The 16,814-nt window shown below is 39.3% G+C and overlaps 1 protein-coding gene across 1 annotated transcript; it reads left to right on the forward strand.

Annotated features, from left to right (window-relative positions):
- The first annotated feature begins 3,083 nt into the window (after window positions 1–3,083).
- Window positions 3,084–15,082, forward strand: LOC105907797 (P2X purinoceptor 5-like). Its single transcript, XM_031572852.1, has 11 exons — window positions 3,084–3,112; window positions 5,240–5,387; window positions 5,561–5,632; window positions 7,204–7,279; window positions 7,602–7,698; window positions 7,976–8,050; window positions 8,149–8,290; window positions 13,903–14,036; window positions 14,166–14,259; window positions 14,346–14,411; window positions 15,074–15,082. Exons 1-11 carry the CDS (start codon window positions 3,084–3,086, stop codon window positions 15,080–15,082), a joined length of 942 nt encoding a protein of 313 aa, XP_031428712.1.
- Window positions 15,083–16,814: the final 1,732 nt, after the last annotated feature.

Here is a 16,814-nt window from a genome sequence, read left to right on the forward strand (position 1 = left end):
GTCTTTGTTATTGATTAAAATGTAGAACTTGACGTTATTTAAATACATTTGGTAATTTTAAGATTGGCCTACCATTGACAACACAATTGCATAATAGGCTATTTTTCTTTATTGTTGGAACTCAGCCCATTTGAGGCAAGGATTGACACTATTGCACTTTTATTTTCTCTATTTCTGAACTGATGTTATTTGTTATTTATTTTTTCTATTTTTGAACTGATGTTATTTGTTATTGATTAAGATTTAGAACTTGACGTTATTTCAATACATTTCACAATTTCAAGCTTGGCCTACCATTGACTTGAAGCGATGAGGGACAGGTCGGGCCTCCTTGTTTAAATTTTTGAGAACCACTGCCCTAAGATAACATTCTCCCCCCACCAACCCTGGTCATCTGGGTACACCAAGGGAGAGGTTACAATGGGCTAACCAAATTGCACAGCTATAGCAGGTACTTCTGATTGCAAGGAAACGAGGATCAGACTACTGCCCATATCACAAGGATCAATTCAAGACCCAACATGATTATGTTACATTCATATACGTTTGCACATACATGGAAATCCCAAACCTCTTGAGGTTCTCTCTGTGACAATGGGGGGTAAGGCTGATTCTAAAGCAGTGGTTCCCAAACTTTTTACAGTCCCGTACCCCTTCAGACATTTAATCTCCAGCTGCGTACCCCCCCCCCCCTGTTGAAAAAAAACCTTTTCCTTTTCACCTTTTACTTTAATTCCGTTTTAATCCGTTTCGGCTCATTTTGTTCACCCAGAGGTAGATTGATGGCTTAAAATGAGTGAATAATATGTGCCACAAGTGACCCAAACCTTCTAAGGTTGTTGTTTGCCAGCCATCAACAGAACAGAAGACTAAAAAAACATTATTTGCAGGCGATTGGGAAGATGAGCGAATTCATTTGACAGGCTACGGAGGTCTGTGTTGAATAGGGGGGGCGTGGCCGGAGCGGAGTTCAGTACAGACGTGACATTTTCTCAGTGGTTTTGTTTTCTAATTAATGCTTGTTCATCGTTGCGATCGTTGTTGTGTTTATAAGAAAGAAATACAGCCTTGCAGGACAAAATACAGGGGAATTTGGGCGATTTTTATGCACAAAATGATGTTTCCGTCTGAAAGTTGCAATTCTGTTTTAAACGGTACATTCTGCGAATTCCGTCCGTTTTCTGTTATCGCGGAAATGTTCTCCCCGCGTACCCCCTGAACCACTTCGCGTACCCCTGGGGGTACGCGTACCCAAGTTTGGGAACCGATGTTCTAAAGGAATGCAGCACGTGGCAATTAGTTCAACTGTGTCCAGGCTCTGGGGTGCCTAATAGCAACTAATGCATGAGGGTTGCTGTAAAAAACAAACTGTCTAGGTTGAGAAGCTGTGGTGTGACCGCTAGCTTTTGACCCCCTGGTCAAACATTTTAGCCCTCAAAAATGTTCTCTGTACTTAGTGTGGATACTGCGATTATGCATAATAATTATATTAATAGATCTTTCTTCTGTGACTTGGTTTTGCTTTACATCATGAAAAATAGAGACGAATACAGAAAAAGAAAGTATGAGTCTATAAGGTATGAGTCTATAAAGGCTGACCGCCCCAGGTACTGTCATAATTTTCTCAGAGTTTTCAAACCACAATCACACAATAGAGCAGAATATACTTCCTTCGCTAAGCCCAATGTGTCACTGTCACGTGTGTATGTGCGTTAACATAGGCAACATAATGCTGTGAACATTCCAGGGTTAAGAGATTAAAATCAGGCAGGATAAAACTCTGGACTGTGGAAAGTGTAATTTCATTTTTCTTGTCATTTTCTAACAGGGAATAGAAATAGGCAAATGCTGAGCAGCACAAATAACCTTTCCCTAATATAATCATATTATTGACATTTACCTGTACCTGTTGCAGCTATGTTGTATGTCAATTGAGAGCAATTGTATTAGTGAGCATATCAGAAAGAATTAAAATATCCTGTGCTTTTCCTATGAATGATACCTGTACACGAGATGAAGCTCAAGAGGAGATTCACATGAGCTGCAACAACTCACCAGTCTGAAGCTACAGGCAGACTCCTCAAAGGACGCGGAGGCTTCAGCCTGACTAACAGGCATCAATGCAACATGGCCGCTTCACGCTTCTCAAGGACTTTGTATTGCAGCTGCAGTGTGATACTGTGGTGGAAAAAATGTGAATGAAAACTCGACACTCCATAATAAAGTCAAAGAGACAGATGGAATTTTTGTTTGTTTTCACATTCTTATTTTGGAAAAAAATGATTGCATTTGTGGTGTTATTCTGTTAACGTTTGAATATAAAGTGAAGACACAGTTGTGGCAGTCTTGGATAAGTGTGCAACAAAAGAAATCACTATGATGAGCAGTGATTCTGTAACAATAACACACTTACACAAGGCTTTTAACGGCACACATGAAAGACAAACCCACAACCCAAGTGCCGTACACTTCTGAAACCTCTTCTCCTCTCACAGGAGACAGTATCACATACTCAACTTTCAATTACGTGCCCAAAGGGCCATCTCAACTAAAGCCACGCGTGTGAAAGGATGTTGTGGTAAGCATGCAACCACAAACTTTTTGCATACCTGTCAAGTCTCGTGTTTTATCCGTGAGAATCAGATTTGCAACATGTCTCACGTACGTGACGCTTAATTTATCATGGATTTTCACACTCAATAGCAGAGAATAATAATTACTAGAAGGGCACTAGGAGAGTACAGACCCTCGCCAAGGCCAAATGCCCCATCTCACAATGTTACAGAAAGTGAAAAACTAAATCCTGGATCGCGCCTTGAGCCAGATCCGCTCAATAATGTAATGAGCAAAACATTTCAAGATAATGGTCATTTAACTAGTGATTTCTTGCATAAAACTCTCATCCAGTTCTGCTTCCCAACCTTGTGCAGGTAACACCAGATTATGTCTATAGAGTGCCTTTTAGGTCAGTCCCTAAAGCACATACTGGATATATACATGATTGATGATTCCATGACACATAAAAGAAGGTATATGCATGTATACATGATACATACAGATTTACTATATAAATGGATATGAAAATGGGGGGTGATCCCAAACCTGGATTAGGGTAAGGGAAGAAACTGAGATACAAACTCTGGTAACCTTTAGGCACCCAATGAGAACAACAAGTAATATGGCCACATCATCAGTATCAATGACAGGACATTATGATACAGAGAGGGGTGAATAGGTAGGAAGAGAGGGAGAGGTTGCCCAGTATGATCATTTTTTATTTTAGGTACGGTTGATGGGGTTGGATAATGGGCATCTGTTATTGTGTGTGAACACATATCACCAGGCACATATCAAATTAGTATTATACCTGCATCGATTCATTTTGTCCAAACTGTTATTTCAAGTTTCCTTTAAAAGGTTACTACTCTTCAGAAATCCCAACATGTTAGCCAGCCACCTCTCTAGGAAGATACGATATTATTATCATAATTATACGTAAATTATGATAAGATTATGTTTACTGTTGTGGAATATATTGCTTTCTGTTGGTAAGAATAGTATTTTCTTTGTGATCCTGCAGGAAGAACTTGATGAAGTTGTAAGGACATGGAATTCACACAAGCCCAGAATGTGCCTGAAGGGCGTCCAGTCTTGTTGTGTACAGTCCCTCAGATGTTTGGTGCAGAGGACAGACTGAAACTGAGTGACCAAGAAGAGGTGGATCTATGTAAGGACTCTGTACACCCAAGGGTCAATTACCTTGTGCTGAAACAGTGTTTGAGCTATCTGTATTACTGATGCAGGAAAATGGATGGACTCTCCAAAAGATATATCTGATGCTGCTAACAACAGAGATACAACAACACCTTTAAAGATGGTTCACTTGTCCCCACTTTAAAAAAAAAGGAGATGGAGTATCAATTGCTTTTAGTATTATTTATTTTTTTATTTAAAGAACAAAGCAAAGTTTGAGGAGGGGAAAGTATTCTCTCTAGGAACCGTGCTTCCTTTGGCTACCACCCAAACCTTGAGAGACTGTATCTGGGTGCGTTTATTCACACGCAAGTCACTGTGTGACATAACATCCCACAAGGCGAGGTCAAGGGCAAGGCTGCTCTTAGAGGACTCATTATCTGAGCATTTGCATCTGTTTGGATTTGTATTAAATCTCTCTCTCCCTCTCTCACGTCTTCCCTTCCATGTGGTCTTTAAGTTATGGAGAGAAAAAATTATGGATAGAAAAATGTCTCAAAATTATTTGTAAATGCACGTATTATTATACACAAATATTCAACAATTTCTATCCAGAAATACAGACAGGGACAGCGAGTGGTGTTGCATTCATATTTGCATGCCTTTACCAACTTCAAACCAAGTGGTTATGGTTGAAGTGTAGCCATGAATGGAAATATTTTGTCTTCCGTGCATGAGACATATAGCAGGATGATCACAAGGAAGGTTAGGAGAACCAGGATGCCAATATTCTTAACGCTTTACATTCATGAGTGGCACTATTATTTGCATAGCTTTACCGATAAAGCGAAAAAATATTCCGTTTGTTGAGTTCTGCCAGGAGGACTATCAGGTTGACGCTTTGATGACACCACAACCGCAAGCTACGTACACAATGGCCTGCCTGAATAAAAGAGGCTTGTCATGATCAAATCGAAAGTTCAAAATCTAATATTCAGCGAATGTCAAATCTCAAACTAGCTTAATCGCGGTGCAGACCTTCAGTGACAGTGCCTCGAAGCAGTCCCAGCGTGGAGATGTCAACGTTTAAGAATAGCTTTCTCTCTGCGTTTTATTATAAAACTGAAAATTATGACACTGTGAAAAATTATAAAGTTGGCATATTATACAGAGTTACTCAGCTGTGTATCATTGGATACCTAATCTGGTAAGCACATACCCGCGGTAGACTTACCTGCAGCGGTAATAGACGACGTTTGTGTTTAACATTTTTTTTGTTTTGTTCTTTGGACAAATGATAACACTACATATCTATTGACTTAAGAGTATTTCTTGGATGAGTTGTACTGATTTGTAGCGGAGAGAGAAGGTAATGGTTGTTCTCACTCATCAATTTTGGGTTTGTTCCAACTGATGAACGGTCTAAATGATAACGGATAACTAACTGACTGTTTTGGTAATATGCAGGGATCTTTCTTGGTTGTGGTATGAAGTGATATTTCTCGTTGTTGATTTATACATTTGTCGTCTTTTATCTTTTGCTTAGGGGGGTTTTTGTCATGAAGGGCTATCAAGAAGAAGAGGAGTCCATACAGAGCTCTGTAGTCACCAAAGTGAAGGGAATTGTACTAATCAATTCCAGCGACACAGGACAGAGTTTGTGGGGACCGGAGGACTATGTGATTCCACCTCATGTGAGTCCAGACGTATGGTAATGATGTAGTTCTTGCGAAATGTTATTAAACTTGCCTGCTCTATCTTGTCATTTATTTGTTTTATCTCTGAATGGTATAACATACTGTATATATACATTGAAATATATTGCACTGTTGTAGACAGATATTTTTTCTCCACTTTTGTCTTGCAGGGTCAAGCAAATTTTTTCATCACAACCACTGTCACAGAAATACCCAATCAGACATTAGACAACTGTGCAGAAGTAAGTGCCTCTCTTACAGTGTTTACAAGCAGACACATAGGGTGCTACACATTTCAACATTCCCTGTATACCTCTCTGAATTCTGAATTACATTATTATTGAATTCTAAATATTTGTGAAACATTTGGCATTTTGCAAATTACAAGTTTGATCCTCCTTTTGTCAAACTTTGGGTTCTGAAATTTCTCATAACACAAAATGGTTAACCAGTACCAGAAACCACTGAATTCTCTTTTTCTTCTTCTTCAACCACTTCAATGTAAAAAATAGGCCTTTTCTGAAAAATGAAAACATATTAAAAGTCCACTGAGGTAGTTATTAAACAAATATAATTATTAGGGCTGGGCAACGATTAAAAGTTTTAATCGTGATTAATCGCATGATTTCCCTGATTAATCACGATTATTCGCTTTTGTATACGCAAAATCCAATAATGAATTCAAAAGTAGTGTATTGCGCACTTTTATTTTAAATGTTCTGCCATATGAACGAAAGTGCCATAACATTTGTTGTGCAAACAGTTTTAGCATTTTAATACATTAGCATTTTAATACAGTAGCAGTTAAATAAAATATTCGGTGTAAATCTCAACTTAAACAATGTTATCAAAGCAAATACAAAATTAAAGCTCATTGCCACTGCCAGGGCATTAATGTTATCCTGTTTGTTATGAAAAAGAAAAAAACTGGCCACAAAATCCTGAGCCACAATCATATAATTAAAACAGGCAACAGCAGAAACATTTTACTTTTATCAGGGAGAAGCATAACCAGTCTATGTTCAGTACCAAATGTCCCTGTTAGAGTGAGAAACCAGAAAACACTTTCAGTGCAGTTTGTCAATTCCTAGAACTTGACACTGTTATTTTAAATGTACTGCCATATGAACTAAAGTGCCATAACATTTGTTGTGCAAACACTTAACATCAGCATTTGTATATAGTAGCAGTTAAATAAAATAAATACTTTGTGTAAAAGTTTCGTTGAATGATTTGCTGGTATCAACTGTGTGTTTTGCATTTAGGTGATATTTTAGACTGGAAGTACTCCGGTGATAAGAAAATTCAACTTGGCAGTGGTTACAAATAACTTTAGTTCTGTCGACTCCGCCGTCTGGAAGAACTTTAAAATGAAAATGGCCATGTAAAAGCTCCGTACCCTTCTCCATGTTTTTTTATCCGCCAATTCTTTTCTTTTCCAGTTCCGCAGCAGTCAGCAACAGACTTTTACAAAATAAAAGCCTGTGAGCAACAGACTTTTACAATAATAAAATAAATAATGAAACCTGTGCTAATGCGCGATAAAATAATTGTTTGCTTTAAATAATTGATGAGTTAACGCCATAATAACGAGTTAACTTGCCCAGCCCTAATAATTATGTACCGGTGATGGCCACCTTTCCCAGTGATTCAGCGTCTGAGCCACTTTAAGCTCTTCAACAGCAGTCACACACCAACCTTTACACCTCATATGGCTAACCAGTAAAGCCCTGACTGACTCAACTCTATCTGCTTTTTTCTGTAGAACACTGCCCCACAGGTTAAAATAGCTTCATGTTTGTTATCCTTTCAGAGCGATACGGTTCCAGATGGCCGCTGTAGTGACAATAATGGCTGCCCACGTGGAGAGCCAGTTAGAGGTGGTCATGGTATGACTAAGGAAGTACCATATTATGAGAGTGTAATTAGGCTATTCAGTCGTAATAAACAAGCCAAGTCACCATGGGGTGCTAACAGGAAAAATAGATGCTTTACTTTTTACATAAACATGAAGTGAGTGATATACCTTTAAGGAAGGTTTATTTGGCTGGATGTGATGGGGTGTAGTGTCATTTGTTGTGCTTTTACTCAATGTCCAGCTGCTTATTGCTTGTGTGATAACAGCAAACATGAAATAGCATACTATTTTCAACAGAATCATTGTCTGATTTGGTGAAAGTTTTTTATTTACATGTGATATCTATACTTTAGGAATAAAGACTGGTCGGTGCTTGAAAAAGGACAGAAATGACGAAGGGACATGTGAAATACGTGGCTGGTGTCCAGGCGAAGAGAGTCAGAAATCCAAGTGAGACACTTTTTAGTACAACCACACTTACTTTTACTGAGGACTTATACATGTAGAAATATACATCACTGAACTTTTTTCTTGTTAAATTAAGAAATGGTCTTTTGACCAATTGACCAAGAGCTTCCATCAAACACTGCGGTTTACATGAAATTATTACTGTTGTAAAGCAGACTGTTTGTCCATGTCCATGAATAGATGAATGCCATGGTTTGTATCATAAACATACATGAGAGTAAAACTGTTTGTGGAAAAATCATCATTCTCTTTATGTCAGTGTGCTAGAGAAAGCTGAAAACGTTACCATCTATATCAAGAACTTCATCAGATTTCCAAGATTCAGCTTCTCAAAGTAAGTCAAAGCTCTGGTCAGTTCTGGGGAAAGAATGGAGTAATGTGGTCTTGTTAATGGCATAATGCCGTGGCTCAAAGCTACCCTCTCGATTCCAGATCAAACGTCCGTGAGACACAAGACAAGAATTATTTACCGACGTGCAACTACGATGAGTCGGTCCATCCTTACTGTCCCATCTTCCGTCTGGGGGATATTATTAACAAAACTGGACACAGGTTTCAGGACATGGCTCAAGCAGTGAGTTTACATTTTGTATCAGTTTGACAAGTGTAATATGCAGTGATAAACTACTGAATACAGGTGGGAGGTAAAGTAGACTAACATTATTGTCTATGACCTGATAACTTGATGACTTGACTTAGTTTCTTAATTTCTTTTTAATTGTGTAAATATATTTTTAATAGGATTTAAAGGTAACACAAATCAACACAGTGTTACCAAGCTCATATAATAGGTCATCCCTGCATGCAAATACAGGTAACCCAAATTGATCTCAGGACTACAAGAGGTTTATTTAAAGTTTGTGATGAAACGTATTATATATGACAGATATTCTCCGGTGTAGCTAGGTGCATTGTAGCACCTTGTATAATTTTTTGCAACACTGTAACATAAGTTCTTGGAGAGATGCATCAGCTCACACATGGAATGCACCAAGCAATACATATTGTAACATTGTGATATGGGCCATTTGGCCTTGATGGAGGTCTGTGCTGTCATAGTGCCCTTCTAGTAATTATTGTAGTTATTATTCAGTGCTATTGAATGTGTCTCCTATGAGAGGAGAAGCGGTTTCAGAAGTGTAAGGCGCTTGATTTGTAGGTTTGTCTTTCATGTAACCAGCGGCGTAACGTAGTTACGACGGGCCCAGGTGAAGGCTAGTATGACCGGCCCTAGTTAGTGGCGTAAGGCAGTGGTTGTAACCGCCGCCCCGCCCCCTCCCCCGCGCACATATTCAGCCTATAACACTTAAAACTGGGAAATTGTCAGGGTAGGTCACTAACCGCCACGCCCCCTCCCCCCACACACATATTCAGCCTTTAACACTTGAAACTGTCATGGTAGGTCACTAATAGGGGTGTAAAAAAAAAACAGATACGTATCGATATCCGTTTTTAGCGTGTAAGATACGACTACATCGATGCGTGACATCCCATATCGGTATTAAAATGGCATAAACCGGTCTTTGCCCAATTTAAAAGTTATGAACCGGTTCACAAGCGTTTGTCTCTCCGTTAACTTGCTACGCAAAACACTAAACACTGGCTGACCTGTTGCATTTGATCTCAGTCAGAACAATGACAGCCAATTGGCCAAAGCCCGCATAGCATAAACCAATCAGGCTGTATTCTCACAAATAACGCCAAGACCTGGAGAGAATGACAGATTACAACTCCCATTCATTTCAACGGCCAATGCTATGCTAGCTACGCCATTCATTTCGATGGCCAATGCTATGCTAGCTACTTCAGCCAAGGAAGATACATCGTTGTTGATTGCGTGATTCTACAGACATCCTCGGATTTAAATAATTATAATAATAATAAATAGGAGAATATTTGTATCATTACTAGGGGTGTAAATCTCTCATGACAAAGACGATCCGATTCGTATCTCGATGCATGGGCACGATACGATTCAAGAAAAGATGCATGTTGATAAAAAACGATTCAGTACGATTCGATTCGATGTGATTCGATGCGATTCGATTCGATGCAGTTCAATAATTGAAAACACTGAGTTGTGAGGAAACAATGGACCTTATTCTGGAAATATTTTCTTACTTGTCTTATTAAATATCTTCTTACCAACCTCAAAAGACCAACCTCAGAAAAGATCTCAGCTGGATTCATGAACGCCTGGAAATGTGTTCTTAATTGAATGCGCTTTCTCATGCACCTGAACTTGCATACAGAAATGCCCCGCCAGCTCCTTATAAGGGCATGCTATTATGCGCACACTCCACAGGCAACGCGAAACTTCAGAGACTGATCATTTCAAAGCAAGCACCGGTAAACCCAGACCTAATTTCACCAGGGCAGAGGTGGAGGTACTGTTACATAATGTAGATATGTCAATTCTATTCCACAATGGCTATATCCACACGATTGAGTTTAGTGGTTATTTATTTATTCACTGCCCTTTCCAGTGTTCATATTGTAACAAATCACGGAAGTGCGGAATATTTGTTATGGCTTTTTATTAAACACTAAACACAACACAATGCCAAAATGGCACGGGCTTTATGCCCTGGTACAAGTTATCACGAACAGACTGTGCTACCGTCACACACCTGTATAAACTCCGTCCCAACACAGAACAACGACATGCAATTAGAACAGTAAGGAACATCGTTGAGCGCTATATGCGCCCGCCGCACGGCATTATGGGGCGACTATGCCGGCAAGTTACAATATAGTGCTTTTATTTATGTTAGGACATCACGGTGGCTCGGTCTCGGAATCATGACTATAAATGTTAAAAATAATTGTTAATGATACAAATATTCTCCTATTTATTATTATTATAATTATTTAAATCCGAGGATGTCTGTAGAATCACGCAATCAACAAGGATGTATCTTCCTTGGCTGAAGTAGCTAGCATAGCATTGGCCATTGAAATGAATGGCGTAGCTAGCATAGCATTGGCCTTTGAAATGAATGAGAGTTGTAATCTGTCATTCTCTCCACGTTATTTGTGAGAATACAGCCTGATTGGTTTATGCTATGCGGGCTTTGGCCAATGATAGGCTGTCATTGTTCTGACTGAGATCAAATGCAACAGGTCAGCCAGTGTTTAGTGTTTTGCGTAGCAAGTTAACGGAGAGACAAACCCTTGTGAACCGGTTCATAACTTTTAAATCGGGCAAAGACCGGCTTATGCCATTTTAATACCGATACGGGACGTCACGCATCGATGTAGTCGTATCTTACACGCTAAAAACGGATATCGATACGTATCGGGGTTTGTTTACACCCCTAATCATTACCAATTATGTTTAACATTTATAGTCATGATTCCGAGACCGAGCCATCGTGATGTCCTAACATAAATAAAAGCACTATATTGTAACGTGCCGGCATACGTGCGGGCGCATACTTTTCTCTATGTGATGCACTAGCGGTCAATGATGTTCCCTAACAATGTTCCTTAATGGTCTAATTGCATGTCGTTGTTCTGTGTTGGGACGGAGTTTATACAGGTGTGTGACGGTAGCACAGTCTGTTCGTGATAACTTGTAAAGCCCGTGCCATTTTGACATTGTGTTGTGTTTAGTATTTAATAAAAAGCCATAACAAATATTCCGCACTTCCGTGATTTGTTACAATATGAACACTGGAAAGGGCAGTGAATAAATAAATAACCACTAAACTCAATCGCGTGGATATAGCCATTGTGGAATAGAATTGACATATCTACATTCTGTAACAGTACCTCCACCTCTGCCCTGGTGAAATTAGGTCTGGGTTTACCGGGGCTTGCTTTGAAATTATCAGTCTCTGAAGTTGCTTTCGCGTTGCCTGTGGAGTGTGCGCATAATAGCATGCCTTTATAAGGAGCTGGCGGGGCGTTTCTGTATGCAAGTTCAGGTGCATGAGAAAGCGCGTTCAATTAAGAACACATTTCCAGGCGTTCATGAATCCAGCGGAGATCTTTTCTGAGGTTGGTCTTTTGAGGTTGGTAAGAAGATATTTAATAAGACAAGTAAGAAAATGTTTCGAGAAAGAGGTCCATTGTTTCCTCACAACTCAGTGTTTTCAATTATTGAACTGCATCGAATCGCATCGAATCGTACTGAATCGTTTTTTTGTCAACATGCATCTTTTCTTGTATCGTATCGTGCCCATGTATCGAGATACGAATCGGATCGTCTTTGTCATGAGAGATTTACACCCCTAGTCACTAACCTACCTGTAGCTATTTTTGGCAGTGTAATTAATTAGCTGAATATGGGTATACATCGGTATTTTTGGCAATGCGACTTGGCTATTCTGACTATTTAGTCCCCAAGACCCACGGGCTCAGGTGCAACCGCACCTGCTGCACCCCTTATAGTTACGCCCCTGCATGTAACACAGGGCTGTTAAAAGCTGTGTGTAAGTGTGTAATTGTTACAGAATCACTCATAATCTTTTTTATGGTTGGTTGCTTTATTGCGTAAATATATTTTTACAAGGTAGCTCTACACAGCACACAAATATACATATTGGACCTCATTCTCGAACATTTTAAGTGTGTTCTTAAATATCTTCTTACGGACTTCGAAAGACCAACCTAAGAAAAGATCCCCGCCGGATTCATGAACGCCTGGAAATGTGTTCTTAAACCGCCAAAGTGTATGTAGCTGTGCACTGATTCTTAAATTGAACGCACATTCTCGTGCACCTGAAGTTTCATACAGAAACGCCAGCTCCTTATAAGGGCATGCAACTGAAGAGACGTGTGCACAATCCACAGACTCCACAGGCAACGCGAAAGCAACTTCAGACTGATCAAAATCGTGGAAAGCGAGCACCGGTCAAGATGCAAACCTAACTTCACCGGTGCAGAGGTGAAGGTACTGTTGTAGAATGTAGATGTGTCCATTCCATTCCACTATGGCTATATCCACGCAATTGAGTTTCGTGCTTATTTATTTATTTATTCACTTACATTTGCAGTGTTCGTGTAGTGCTTTTATTTATTTTAGGACATCACAATGCCTCATAGAATCGTGACTATAAGTGTGAAACGGAATTGTTAATGATACATATATTATCGTATTTATTATTATTATAATTATTTAAATCCGAGGATGTCTGTAGAATTGATGTGAACGCGATCACCAATGATTTCTCACAAATTCAGTCCTTAAGAACAAACTGGCCAATTTACAACTCTTATTTAGCGTTCTTAAATTCTGTTCCAAGTTAAGAACGAATCCCAGATGAGAAAACTTTCATGAATGCCAGAATTGTCCTGGGAACTTCGTAAGCGGAGTTAAGAAGACATCACTTCTTAAATTTTTCTTAAGTGCGTTCGAGAATGAGGTCCATTGTTACCAAGCTTAAAAAATAGGTAATTCCAACACACAAATGTATCTGCAGCTAATTGATCTTAGTACTACAAGAGGTTTATATGGAGCTTGTGAATTTAAAAAGGTGTCTTCACACTGCTGATACAGCTGCAATAAGGATAGTTCTGACACCAGGCATCCTGAAAGCCACTGTGAAAAACTGCTTTTTGGTTTTTCTTAAGCTGAATGTGCTAAGCATGAACAGGAAACATCTGCTGCCACAGTATTTCAGTGCTGGTACAACATCAGAAACGTCTGATGCTGAATATGATGATAAGGCTGTGAAGATGATCTATGTGATCTTATCTGGGATCTATATTCATATTAAGATTGTGTTCATTAATATGGGCAGATATTCCTATATGGATGTGTTCTAACACTGAAATACATACTACAGTGTCAAAGGCTGCACTAAAGTCCAGCAATACTAGGACTGATGCTTTACCTGCATCTGTATTTAGGCGTATGTCATTTATAACTTTAACAAGAGCTGTTTCAGTGCTGTGATTAGCACGAAAACCTGACTGAAAGTCATCAAGGCAGTTATTCAGTGTCAAAAATGTGGTTAGCTGATTAAAGACAATTTTTTCAATAATTTTGCCTATGAATGGTAAATTGGATATGGGCCTGTAGTTGTTTAATGTGGAGGCATCCAGGTTATTCTTTTTCAGTAGGGGTTTTACAACAGCTGTTTTCAGGGAGTTAGGAAATGTGCCAGTCTGTAATGATGTATTTATGATTTCAAGCAGATTTGTCGTTATGAGGTGAATGACAGTTGTGTGTCCTCTCAGGGTGCAGCGATTGGGATCCTGATCAACTGGAACTGCGATCTGGACACTTTGACATTCCAGTGCGATCCCAAATACAGCTTCATCCGTCTGGACTTGAACACCACCGTCAACTCTACCACTACCTTCAATTTCAGGTAGAGCCTCCTGCCTGACTCAGGATAGGCTCAGGGCATTTAGACTGTTTGCCTCCATTCAGCAAAACTGACATCACCTTGTGACATGATGATTGTAGATTTTAACATTAGTGCTTATTACATCTCCAGATATGCCCGCTATTACAAGAATGCTACTGGATATGACTACAGGACTTTATTTAAGGTGTATGGGATTCGTTTCCATGTCATGGTTCATGGAAAGGTAAGACACAAATACTTGTTGTTTTTCTGTTGTAAAGCAGGGAACACTGATGCAAATTGATTACACTGGTGTACTTGTTTCCATAGGCAGGGAAGTTCAGTATCATCCCCACCTTTGTTAACTTTGGATCAGGAATTGGTCTACTGGGTGCTGTAAGTATGAAATCATGATGTCACTGATGACAGATGTAATGTGACTGAATAACCAGTAGAGGTCAGTAGTACCAGTATTAACAGTTTTGGGCTCACTACCCTCACGGCAGACCTGTAGATTACCCCCACAGTCCCCACATGGGATGCACACTATGGTCTTATTGTCTTGTCTGTGTTTCCAGAGTTGATATAGAAATAAAGAAAAATATATTTAATTGTGCTTTCTTTGTTAGCTAGGTTAGTGACGTGACGACATAGGTCAGAAGGTCACAGACCGGCGCGCCCGCGGCAAATAGGGAGCTTGAGTTTTGATATCTTGCCTATATGGGGGGGCTCTCAGGGTTATTCTGCGGGTTGGCCTCACGTGTTTCCGTTACGGTACTGCCTCACGGTTTAGCCCTCAAAATGCTCTCTGTACTTAGTGTGGATACTGTGATTATGCCTAACAATGATACTAACAGATGCACATCACTTATTTTCTCTAGGGGGGTCTCCTCTGTGAACTTTGGTTTTCCATCAAGAAAATCATGAAAATTGGAAAATTAGCTGACCCCCCCAGGTACTGTCCTTATTTTCAAACCATGATCATACAATAGAACAGAATATACTTCCTTCGCTAAGCCCAATGTGTCACTGTCACGTGTGAATATGTGTTAACATAGGCAACATAATGCTGTGAACATTCCAGAGTTAAGAGGTTTAAATCAGTCAGGAAAGTGTCATTTCATTTTTCTTGTCATTTTCTAACAAGGAATTAAAATAAGCAAATGCTGAGCGGTACAAATAACCTTTCCCTTAAATAACCACATTACTGACATTGACCTGTACTTGAAGAAAATATCCTGTGCTTTTCCTATGAATGATACCAGTACACAAGATGAAGTTCAAGAGGAAGAATCACGTGAACTGAAACGACAGGCAGACTCCTCAAAGGACGCGGAGGCTTCAGCCTGACTAACAAGCATCAATGCAACATGGCCGTTTCATGCTTCTCAAGGACTTTGTATTGCAGCTGCAATGTGATACTGTGGTGGAAAACATGTGAATGAAAACTCAATAATCTGTATTTGTAGACAATCAACAATTAGTGAATGGCCAGGAAAGATTTAATGTGACTAGTAAAATAGGTATTGTGTGATTTAGTGACAAAGGATTTAGTGTGACAAGTGATTTAATGTGACAAGTAAAATCAGAGTATGTGATTTAGTGTAACAAGTGATTAAGTGTAACAAGTTAAATCAGTATTGTGTGATTTAGTGTGACAAGTTATTTAGTGTGACAAGTAAAATCAGTATTGTCCCGAGACTTGCTCAGGTTTATGAGGTTGGTATTTTACTAGGAAAATAAATACTTTTTTTCTGAACGACCAAGACCAAAGAATTTTATCCAGATCTGAAAAGAAGAGTGTTTGCTTCATCACAAACCTACAAATCAGCCACGACAATACTCCATAATAAAGCCAAAGAAACAGAAAGCAGTTAGGCAACCGCAAAATGGCTGCACGTTATGCTGATGTTTTTTTTTATTTTACATTATTTTTTTTTTTTAAATAAATGAAAATTGTGTTGTTATTCTGTTAACGTTAGAATTAAAAGTGAAAACACAGTTGTGGCAGTCTTGAATAAGTGTGCTTCAAAATAAATTACTATGATGAGCAGTGATTCTTTAACAATTACACACTTACACAAAGCTTTTAACAGCCCCCATGAAAGACAAACCTACAACCCAAGCGCCTTTCACTTCTGAAACTCATCTCACGATGTTAAAGAAAGTGGAAAAAAATTCCTGGGTCAGCCACGAGAGTCAGCTGTGGACTCCTTTACGTCACTGTTTAGCCCACATGGGTTTTGTGTTTATTTTTGTTGTCCATGTGCTTCAGACCTGGGGGGGGTATTCGTCGTAGCTCGCTAAGCGGTTTAGCGAGCTAATTTTCAGGTTAAGATAAAAAACGCCTCTCTTTTTGGTTCGTGGAAGCAACTTTTGATAAATCACCATAGTTACATATCGATTAGCACTAACCTGCTCCAGGGCAGGCTAACTTAAGTGTAGCTGGATAAGCTTGCCACACCCCCGGAAAAAGGAGGGATCCCATTGACCAAGGACTGATATTAGAGTTAGATTAGCGGAGGGAGAGAGTTCTTTGCGATCTTCTCGAGTCATTTATTGCAAACACCACAGTCGAACATTGACTGTCTTGCGCTTTTTTGCGAGTGGTACATTTTTGTAGTGTCAGTGATGCGGAGAACAAAGCACTCATAATTATATGAGTGTTATTAGTACACCATAGCATATCATTATTGTAGAAAATGATTAAGGTGGACTCATGATAAGAATAGAGAGAAATACAGACAATTCCAAGGAAATGTAAAACTACATCGAGGAAGGAGGTGAGGGGATTTGAAC

This window comes from Clupea harengus, chromosome 9 (assembly GCF_900700415.2).
Source record: "Clupea harengus chromosome 9, Ch_v2.0.2, whole genome shotgun sequence".
NCBI classification, from domain to species: Eukaryota; Metazoa; Chordata; class Actinopteri; order Clupeiformes; family Clupeidae; genus Clupea; species Clupea harengus.